This window comes from Procambarus clarkii, chromosome 40 (genome assembly GCF_040958095.1).
Source record: "Procambarus clarkii isolate CNS0578487 chromosome 40, FALCON_Pclarkii_2.0, whole genome shotgun sequence".
In the NCBI taxonomy this organism is placed as follows: Eukaryota; Metazoa; Arthropoda; class Malacostraca; order Decapoda; family Cambaridae; genus Procambarus; species Procambarus clarkii.
The window spans coordinates 11,387,593-11,399,189 of NC_091189.1; the positions used below are offsets into that span (position 1 = coordinate 11,387,593).

The 11,597-nt window shown below is 37.6% G+C and overlaps 1 protein-coding gene across 3 annotated transcripts in view; it reads right to left on the reverse strand.

Moving 5' to 3' along the window:
* Nucleotides 1-10,088, reverse strand: part of Dic1 (Dicarboxylate carrier 1) — a 28,528-nt gene extending 18,440 nt beyond the window's left edge. The window contains exons 1-3 of one of the 3 annotated variants that reach the window (XM_045741809.2): nucleotides 9,931-10,088; nucleotides 8,026-8,163; nucleotides 5,828-5,983 (exon numbers count right to left, since the gene is read on the reverse strand). In XM_045741809.2, the coding sequence (XP_045597765.2) occupies nucleotides 5,828-5,983; nucleotides 8,026-8,115 (246 nt within the window). In that variant the 5' untranslated portion in view covers nucleotides 8,116-8,163; nucleotides 9,931-10,088. Of the gene's footprint in view, nucleotides 1-5,827; nucleotides 5,984-8,025; nucleotides 8,164-9,786; nucleotides 9,806-9,925 lie in introns of those variants that run through there. The other 2 variants (XM_069338677.1, XM_069338678.1) reach the window with 2 other exon arrangements.
* Nucleotides 10,089-11,597: the final 1,509 nt, after the last annotated feature.

The window sequence follows — 11,597 nt, forward strand, 5'->3', positions numbered from 1 at the left end:
CCCGAGACTGATGGATGCCTACTACTACTACTACTAGTATATATCACAACTTAAATTGTAGGCTAAATTGATCATAATTTGTCAAAAATTTTAGTTTGATTTAAACTGCTTTACATCTATTCCTTACAGTCAGAATTGTAACAATTTGTACCAGTTGTTACAAATAAAGCTTCAAATGTCTGATAAGCTTACAGCACAAAGAAAACAATGTTTAAAAAGATAAAAATAAGACACTTAAAGGGTCTGAGTGTTGGTGTAGGTGTTGCCACTTAGTGACAATCAGGGGTAGCAGGGAGGTGAACAAACTGATAATTTGCAGGAGCACTCTTAGGTGATCCTTGCAATGCTAAGTAAGGTTTGGAAAGGCTGAGTGTTTATGGGTAAACTGTCTGAGGTCTCACTTGACCTCAGCTTTTCTCCAATGATTCCCTAGCACCAGCTGAATGTCACCCTGTCCTGATTCACTCCTTTCTGACCATGATGGATCTTGCCTTAGGATACATCCAAAGGGTATACCTTAGAAATACAAAATTACACAGAGAACATTAGATATAAACAAATTCAAAACATAAATTTGTGAAGGTTAGCAAGATTTTTAGAATGTGTACGACAACATGTACCTGGAGGATCATTATTACCTATAAAAAATATTGTTTGAAGAAAAATATCTCCAAGTATAGTGCTCTCAAGGGAGACAGTACTAGCTCTTATAATTTACCATTCAAATCTTTTATAATTCATATTTTATCACTTGTCTTGTATAATTTACACAGTAGTATAAAAATGCAACATTCAGAACTAAAATTTAGCATATTCAATATATAAGAACTAGAAATGTGCTCAAGGGACATGGGGTACCTCTGCCTTACAGGCCTTGTTATTACCAATAGGTATTGATGGATGAGGATAAAATGTAATCAAGAATTAAATCTAGCGACATGTTGTCACCGTAACGTATTTCATAAGTGACAAGCTCTTCATAAACCGTTGTATAGTATAACTGCCTGGTGGCACCATCTATGGGCAGATGCAGGTCAAATATGAGTCCCACACAAGCTCTGACAAAATAAAGTATAAATACCACATATGGGTGAAAGTGATACAAATGAAACCTAAGGTCAGGTGCTGTAACAAGCTTTCATTATATAAGTACAGTACAGTAGTGTCATATCAAAAGAAAACATCAAATCGCCCATCTATCTATATCTAGAAAAGATAATGTATTTGTCTGTTTGAGGAAGGTCAAACATTTTAACCTAGTGTAACCAAATTTTGCAAGGTGACTGGTGGTTGTTACGGGATGGTCATAAGTGTGTTGAGGTCAACTCCCATGTCCTTTTTTTTTTTTTTTTTTTTTTTTTCATGAAATGGCAAATGATACCAATTTGCAATCTCACCAAATACCAGACTCCAGTGTCACTAAGATTCATCTAGCATATTATCTAGTACATAAATAAATGTTAGTTTGTCCTATGTAGTTTATTGGTAAAGAATGTGTACTGAAGATGACTACAGTGATGAAGGGAAGGCGGCCAAGAAGAGGTAAAGGTGGCCAAGGAGATGTGAAGGTGATCAAGGAGAGGTGAAGGTGGTCAAGGAGAGGTGAAGGTGGTCAAGGAGAGGTGAAGGTGGTCATGGAGAGGTGAAGGCGATGTAGTCAAGATGATTACTGTGCTGAGAATAGTTGTGTGGTGTAGATTAGTATTGGAGGTTATGTAATGAAGACCGAGTAGTTAAGACAGTTATAGTGATGATGTTTGTGTGTAATTAGGAGATAGTGTAAACATGATTACAGTGATGATGGTCATGTGTAGTAATGATGGATACAGTGATCATGGTTGTGTGTAGTAAAGATGGTGCCAGTGATATAGTCGAGGCCTCCATCATCTACGCAACACTGGGTACCTCGAAGGGGTGATTTAATAAACAGAAATATAATGTTAATTTTTCAACACTGCCCATTGGTGGTGCCATCTATAGAGAACCATGGCTAAAACAATTCCAAGCAAGGTCAAGTGACTAAGTATAATAAATGTATAGAATTTCAGGAGAGTGCATCACATTATTAAGTTTCATCAGTAGAAAGAATTTCAGTACCACCACTGAAGGTTCCATCAGTACATCTGAGTGAAATGCAATCCCCAAGCAAGATACAGTGGCAAGATTCCACTGTAGTGAAGTTTAGCAGAAAGCATCAAACCATTCATACATAATGTATAAAATAAATATCCTACAAATAGATAAAAAACATACAATTTACTCATCTCCGCTCATATTTACGGGAAGGGAACATACAGTAATATGAAAGAGGATTTACCTTAACAAAATTTATGGTAATTTAAATTGTCCTAAAATTTTACAATTTCATTGAACAAAACTCAAGTAAGTAATACCAAGGAAATTTAATCTACAGTATATGATGTAGAGTATGAACAAATTATCAAGTTTTATCAAGTTTTCTCAGCTTTTAACTGTAGAATATATAATTTAATATTTAGAAAGCATTAAAATTAGGACACGGTACAGTATAAAGATTGTGCCTGTGTAAAAATTTACTTTTTAAGTGCTAAATATTGTAGCTTAAGCATGGCAGTGCCATTCACATATGCATTGTCTCAATAACTGATCTTCTGTGGCATATGGAAGGAAGCATTAAAATAATTTCATCTAACTTCTTACCCATCACATTCTACACCAAAATAAAGGCAATAGCAAGCAAAACAATTTAAAGGAACAATGTTAATTACATTACAAAACTTTGAAGTGCCATATAGATATATCAATATCTACAAAACTGTTAAATACTGTAAGATACAAAAAATAAAATTGTACATAAAGAAGTCTAAAAGGTCAAATTCAAAACAGAAAAAGTCTGTACAAAGTAAACCTATAAGAACCTAGCAGAAAAAAGAAACAGGAAGAATTAGTTTATCATTTGCTGTAAATCTGCACTTGACAAAACATAAGCAGCTCAAACAGAGACAAAACGGTTAGAAGATGCTTATCATAGTAATTAATAGTCATGCAAGAGAGCCAAGTTACATTTTTGTGGATGGAACGTATTGACAAACTGACAAGATCAAGACTGCAAACTGCAAACAACTCTCAGCTACAGGAACTGATGGCAAACACACCTTCAACCACTTTAGGTCTAGCTCCTACCATGAAAATTTAACTCAAAATTAGTGACTTGTAGTTTAGCGTGTTAAATCTGTTCAACCATCCACATAATTGTACTTTAAAGAGAAGTGTAATCCACGCCATGCTGCAGAGGGAACATGGAAACCTGGCTAGTCCTGCTCTATGAGTAGTATAAGGACGGTTGACCACCACTTCCTTCAAGCTAAAGCTGGAAAAGATAATAGTCTTAGGGAGTACCTCATACTCACCATAAGACACACAAAAGACACACACTCCTTTTCAAAGTTATTAAAACAAAACTAATTAAATCTATATTATGATTAGCTTACTATTTCTGTTAATGGCTTAATTATTAGTAACTACTGTATACAGGTATTTATATCGTATTCACCGGTGTCGTGTTCACATACCCCCCCTCATTCAAATGCCTCTCTTTATTCAGATACCCCTCATATAGCAACAGGCTTTAGAGTACAGTACTGTAAATACAAATTGTGAGGACTTCCTCCTACAGCTGTGTCATGTTCCTAAGAGGACTTGAAAATACTGTCAGGGTAAGTCAAACTATTTATTAAATAAATCCTTTTTTTTTATTCAAAAGAAGTATGATGGTATACACAAAAGCACAGCACAGCACATTTGCTCTTTGGCCCGAGACCCCAGTGGATACAGTATAAATGCCTGTATGATGAAATGACCCAGACTTCCAAACTACTTTGAAAACTGTAAAATTAGATAATAAATGTATGGTATACTGTATACATATTCCTTGACTTAAAATGCAAAAATATACTTGTTTCAATCTTTCCAAAATTTAAAGAAAATTAAAATTCAAATCATATTTACATAATTAAACATGTCATAAGCATTATAGTACCGAGTACTGTAGCAAGATTTAAAACCAAACGTTGAATGTAATGAAATGCCCTTTTCCAATATGCCCTCAGTGGCTTCCCTGTAACTACACTCTGGTATCACTATACCCAATTATCAAAACCAGGCCTACCTGTACCTCCCTCATGAGCTACCAGCATAGAGCCACCAAAATTCACACAGGAAAGGGAGGGAAAAGACAGGGCAGGGACAGGGAGCTACTTTACTACATGTAAGAGCCACTGAGGGCCTGCATAAAAAGGGTATTTCATTAAATTTAACACTCAAGTTCTAAGTAGTTAACCTAAGTAAGTTTCCTGGTGCTTATTCTCAGTGATGCTGTGGTAAAGAAGTCAGTTTAGCTGAAAAGGAACATAAGAATTACAAAATCAAGAAAAACTGCAGAAGGGACTAACATGTGACCTGGACAGAACCAGGAAAAAATTAAAGACGAGGGGACAAAAAGAACCGGGGGGGGAGGGGGCAAAATTTGAGGGGGACAAATAGAACTACAATTCATTGTTGTTCTTGCCACTACAAGAATAATGAATTATCTGCAAACCAGGGTGAAACCAAGACCAAATACCTTAAATAAGAATAAGAAGAGGAACCAAACTAAACAATTTAGGTCTAGTTCAGAAGCATGGTCAGTCTCTCAACAGGAAATGAGGCAAATTCTACCTAACCTGGAACAAAAGGCAGGTGACACTATGGAAACCTGCAAAGTGGTTGGTGAACCCAAACTCCAAATTGGGATCTAGAAAAGTAACAGTAAACTAGAAGAACGGATAACACACATTTCCAACCTGGATAAAGTGGGCCTCTAGCCTGAGGACAAGATCTTAGACCAAGAAAACAGCATCCAAAGTCCACCTCAGATAACCCCAAAGCACTATAGCCATCCCACAGTACAAAAGAGGAAGAGCCAGAGTTAAGAGTGCAATTCCAGCCTGAAAAACAAGTCTGGTAATGGGGAAAGAGAGAAAGTGCCAATAATAAAGACCTTAGAACCTTCTCTAAAATGAATCCCTGCTTATGCAAGACACTGACCCTGGGTCATTTCAGCACAAAGCCAAGCATCATGGACTGGGAGGCCAAATAAGCAGAGTCTGGAAGTGGAGGACGACACAGGCCAAATTAGTAGGATCAACAGAGTATTTGAACCATGTCCCAGTTCAAGAGGTAAGAAGCAAATCCTTAAATTCTCTCTCATAAAACAGCAAAATCCAAAGTTCCTACATGCTAACAACAACTAGAGGCTACAAAAGTCAGAATAGTGAGGCGAGACCCCTCAAGCATACCACAGGCTGCACAGTGGTCCAATGAAAACAACCTTCACACACCCAGTGGTTAAAGAACCCCTGACAATCTAGTTACAATCTAAGCCTGCCTGAATGTTGGAAGCACAGTCAGGATGTACCAGGAATACGAGGGTTGGATGGAGAGGTGACCCATCATGAATGGTGCTACCTGCTACCACCTGATTGGTGGTTAGGTCAAACAGAGCTTGATAGATTGGCTGTAGGGCTATTAAGAGCTTACCATTGCATGATGCAACATTCTCATGTTAGTTTCAGTGCTTCATTATGTACTGGTATCAAAACCTTCAGTTTAGCAGCAGCAGTAGTAATAGTATTGTCAAAACATTATTTATATATTCATACAAAACTCTGAAGTTAGCCACCAATTAATTACTGTAGTTAAAAGAGCAAAATGTATTAAAAAAATATTAAGAGAATATATTAAGTTATTATTATTATTATTATGCTATTGCATAATTTAACAAATAATAAAAAGCATTCCATATCTTCACCTCATAAATAGCAAAACGTGTGGTTGAATATGTAAGCTGTCGGAGAAGGGATGCAGATAGACCATTGTAGAGAGCTAAAAATCCTTGATTCTTCACAATATGGACAGCCATCTGCCCACCACTCATCTGTGTGACTTGTTGTGTTTGAAGATGGACCTGTTGAAAAAAAAATAGCAGTAATTTAACTGTTCACAGTAGTTACAAGGCTTACACCTCCCTTACTGTCATGAAATGATCAATGCAAGAAAAACTGAAATATACCATATATTAGACCTGGATACTTCCAAATGGTTCTGAAAACCATCAAAGCAGAGGATTAAATTATTTTTGCTTAATTTAAATACTTGAAGTATAATAACAGGTTATTAAAATTGGGGCACAATGACTATATATATTTGTGTTCATGTGAATTGCCAATCTAAACAACAGTTCATGAAAACCAACTCTTCATAATGCCACTGTTTACTACATCCAACACAAAGAATCGTCTAAATAGTGAACCACTACTCTACTTAAAAACTATGGATACAGAGTAGTAATTATTAGTTTGTAGAAATCTGGGGTGATTGCCCATTTAGATAAAGGTCCATGGATTGTTGTGGTATTCGGATACAGGATAAATAAATACTGTACAGTATACTGTACAGCGGAACCTCGGTTGACGAATGCCCTTCTCTACGAGCTCAATTTCTTTGTAAAATTTGACTCTGTATTCGAGGTTTGCCTCGGTTCTCGAGTTTGTTGATATATGTATGAGTCAATGAGCGGGTGGTTCTTCTTGGCGTGGCTGAGGTGCACCTCAGTTTACTAGTATCTCCTGCCTAATGACGACCAGCGCTCGAATTCTTTGTGAAGAGTTTCATTGTTTTTCTGATTTTTTTGTTTCTAAACATAAAAGTAATTATTATATATCATGCCATGGGTCCCAAGAAAGTCAGTGGTACAGTTCAACCTAAGAAACTAGTTGTGAGAAGAGGCAGTAGAGGATGTCCCTGCCTCATTTAGAAAATATGTGCAGTATGGGAAGAACTGCAAAGTATTGTTGAAAAAACGTACCCAGATAAAGTTCTAGCAGGCCTGTTACATTCACCTTTTTAATGACAACGTGATGTCTCACTACAGACAAGTGTTAAAACATAGGGAAAAATAAGTGTCTGCAGACAGATTCTTAGTAAGACAAGCAAGCAGTGAGCCACCAGGTCCTAATGGTATGCCTGCAAAACATAGGGGAGACAGTACCCCAGAAATGTCAGTCAGAGCCTGATATTATAATGGAAGGGGACTCCCCTTCCAAACATCTCTCTTCCTTCCCCCCTCCTCACCATCTTCCATATGCCAACAAGAGTCCTCAATAAAGGTAAGATATACTGTAGTACAACATATGAGTAAATTTCTGTATAAAATGTATTTTTAAGTTAACATTTTTGGGTGTGTAGAATGGATTAATTCAATTTACGTTATTTCTAATGAGAAAATTCGTTTCGTTTTACGAACCATCTCTTGAAACAGATTAAATTCATAAACAAAGGTACCACTGTATCAGCATCCCTGTTTATATAATTCTGGTTACATTATCTTGCACACAAATAGTGCAGCAAGTCCTATATCCTAGTGCAGGACACCATGGGAAGACATCTAACGTATTTAATATACAGGTATAGCAGTTATTACTTACTCCTTAGAAAATATATTTTCTCTGATAATTCAATAACATTTTTAAATAAAACTAAATTTCCAGTACAGTATTTTTACATCTTGTAATCCATTACACTACATAATTATTGTACAACTTGTTAAGAATTCACAGGAACCCTGCCTAGCTGTCAAAATATCAGATTTATTTTATAAGCTTGGGTCCCAATCTTCTAACCAAATAAAAACCCAATTCCAATTCATATTTGAAATCTTTCAGTATTTTGGTGTTACTGTACAAGGTGTATTAAACACTATTTTTTACTGTACAGAGGCAAAGGAAAGCACTAAGCCAATACGCCTATATAGCACTTGGAAGGGATATGAATATAAGTATCTGAGATAGGACAGAGGGATGGAATAAATCCCAATCACTTGGACTGTTGGGAACCAAACATCAACCTGCAAGAAGCGGGGTCGTTGCTACACCACCCAGACTAAGTGGTTGGCTTGGTGTTCAGAGATATTCTGGTCTAATTATTTTGAAATGCTACTTTTCAACACACCTTTAGAAGATCCAGGGGGTGAGTACAGCAGGCAGCTCCACAAGAAGCCACACCACCAAAGTACCATTTGGCTAACCGTTGCTCCCCCATGATGCTCTGTTATACTCTTGCAGTCACGTGTCCCTGTCTTAATTCTCTCTGAAAAAGGTTATCAAGAGAAACTGCAATTAATAATTCTGAAGCAGAATTTAATACAGGTATCATAACACAATCCAATTAATAAAGCTATTAAGAACAATAAACTTTTAAGGCATGGAAATTTTTTGCACTTGCAGTCATCTACAAGGTGGTCCAAAAGATCTAACAGACCAACACCCTCTGAATATAAGCACAATAGTATCTACACATATTGTACCTCTTTTTTTAATCAGTCTGAACAATCTGTGAGAGCTCCAGCATTATCTTAGCATAAAAAAATGTATCTTCACATTCTGTGAGGTATCATTTCCTATTTTGCTGAGTTAATGCATGAAGAGAAGATGTGTCAGAGCTTGTTAACTCAGGCTTGGCTCATTTCCCAGGATCTGAAAGGTGGTTACTGGCCTCATCCCATTAACCCAGGCTTTAGGAATTGGCAGAGGTGTCTAGTAGGCCATCTTTGTTGCTATTATCAGGCTATATCTTATGTTCTGAATCTGGCACCCAGGGTACTTACAAGGTTGACCTGAGAGGTGCTCATGGAGCTTTGTCTTTATAGGATATATACAGGACAGGTTTCAGCATGACAACTGGCTGATTTGGCGCCCATTCGTCTTGCCTGTCTACAGGCCAGGGATATTGTGCCTCCCCAATTAACCCACTTTCGGTTTCTATTCAACCGTACATAATTTTAGCATAAAATTGAGAAAAAAAATTATGACTTTTTTTTAGAAAAAAACTGGCAGATATCCCAGTTGTTTACAACCCTGTTGCTGATATGGAGAGGGTTGGTGTAGGACACTAAGGTTTCATTGGCAAAATATAATTTGCGAGTTTATTACAGTCTGGATTACACAGTCTGGTAATAATAATAATAATAATCATGTTTATTTCAGGTATTAATGTTTAATACCTGAAAAAAAAAAGATGGAGAAATGACGATGTTTCGGTCCATCCTGGACTCCAAAACGACTTGATTATGATCCAGGATGGACCAAAAAGTAATTTCTCCATCTTCTGATGTGTGGTTTTGTCATCACTATCTATCCACTCCCTGTAAAAACACTATAAATGTAATGTGTCCTTCAACTCGGGGATGCTGAACAAATCATAGCCTAGCAGCAGCATTGAAAAGGATCTTCCTTAATTCAAGCCCAGGCAAGCATAAAATGACCTTCGACATAGTAAGACACAGACACCAAAGGCACACCACGAGCTCATCAAGAGTCCCAGACCTCCAGCATCTCTCCGTCCACCCTGTGTTGAGGGTGAACTAGAGTTCCTAAACATCCCCACGAGTAGTAATTCCACACCATTACTACTCTTAAAACATAAACCTAGCCTAACCTACTCAAATTTAACCCATCCTAATCAAACAAATGCATAAACAAATGAAATTTAATATGATCTGTGTGACATCTGTATTGACTGCTAACAAATCATTATGCAACAATGTTGCTTAATATTACATAGTTTCATATAACATGACTTGTGTAACGCAATGCTCCCGTAACTATACACTGGCTATATAAACTAACTTCCCAAGTGTGTTCATACGTAATATTCCCTTACAGGTATTTTCACACGTATTGTCTGCCTTTATTATAAATAACTGAAACCTACACTCAAAGATTTCCATGAACTATGAACTTCAGTGAACAGGATTTCTCTTAGAGCTAAGACACCACCACCAAGGGTTCATAAGAAAAGCTTCAACCCTTCAGTACTAAATGAACCATTCGTGGATACACATTAATATAACCTCACACAGATGATCAAGGTGTAAGGTGAGTGTTGAGGAGTGGCACCAGAAGGGAGGACCGGCGCCAGGGAGGACGAGAGGGCCACCGGGTGCCAGGTGAAACACACTCTACCATCTGACCATTCATAACACACACCACTTTCGTACACACATACACAACTTTCACCCCATAACAATTTAAAAGTTACATTACGGTATTAGGTACTTCATAACTATTTTTCTACCCAATATTATATAATATATATATATGATGCACACCTAAATGGAAATGTTTAGATAATGTATAGTTATGTGGCAGATTAGATTATAAAACTGATATATGGGCAGCGTGACATGTACGAAGCGACCTGGCAACTCACTTGGACACTTGCCAACTATATATTGTAGTGTATTTATATAATTATATAAATATATATAGGGGTACCACCTCTTGTGCAAGTGTAGGGATCACTGAGCAAACCACACATCAGAAGATAATAATAATAATGATATATATATATTTAAATATATAGGAGGGGTACCACTTCTGGTGCAAGTGTAGGGACCCATAGCCTCGGAGAAGAAAATAAAGAGTACTCAGAGAAGACCTTGTGGATCCTCACTGAACACTTTGATATTTTCTTCTCCTACCACCCCTATTCTTTTGGTATGTGTGTGTATATATATATATATATATATATATATATATATATATATATATATATATATATATATATATATATATATATATATATATATATATATATATATGCGGAAAATCCACAGAGAAATATGAAATGAGGTGAACGTTTCGGCTTGTTAAAGCCTTTGTCAACACCAGACTGACGTTGACAGTCTGGTGTTGACAAAGGCTTTAACAAGCCGAAACGTTCACCTCATTTCATATTTCTCTGTGGATTTTCCGCATAAAATGATCAGTGTTTTGTGATCGTCAATTGCATATATATATATATATATATGCGAACAAGCCTGAATGGTCCCCAGGACTATATGCGAATGAAAACTCACACCCCAGAAGTGACTCGAACCCATACTCCCAGAAGCAACGCAACTGGTAACTACAGGGCGCCTTAATCCGCTTGACCATCACGGCCGTCAAAAGGAAGTGATAGCCGAGGCTATTTGAGCCACTTCCCCGACGGCAACTCGGATGGTAATCTTGGGCATAGCATTTCACCAAATCACCTCATTCTTTGGGGCACACGTGAGGAACACAAATGCGAACAAGCCTGAATGGTCCCCAGGACTATATGCGAATGAAAACTCACACCCCAGAAGTGACTCGAACCCATACTCCCAGAAGCAACGCAACTGGTAACTACAGGGCGCCTTAATCCGCTTGACCATCACGGCCGTCAAAAGGAAGTGATAGCCGAGGCTATTTGAGCCACTTCCCCGACGGCAACTCGGATGGTAATCTTGGGCATAGCATTTCACCAAATCACCTCATTCTTTGGGGCACACGTGAGGAACACAAATGCGAACAAGCCTGAATGGTCCCCAGGACTATATGCGAATGAAAACTCACACCCCAGAAGTGACTCGAACCCATACTCCCAGAAGCAACGCAACTGGTAACTACAGGGCGCCTTAATCCGCTTGACCATCACGGCCGTCAAAAGGAAGTGATAGCCGAGGCTATTTGAGCCACTTCCCCGACGGCAACTCGGAT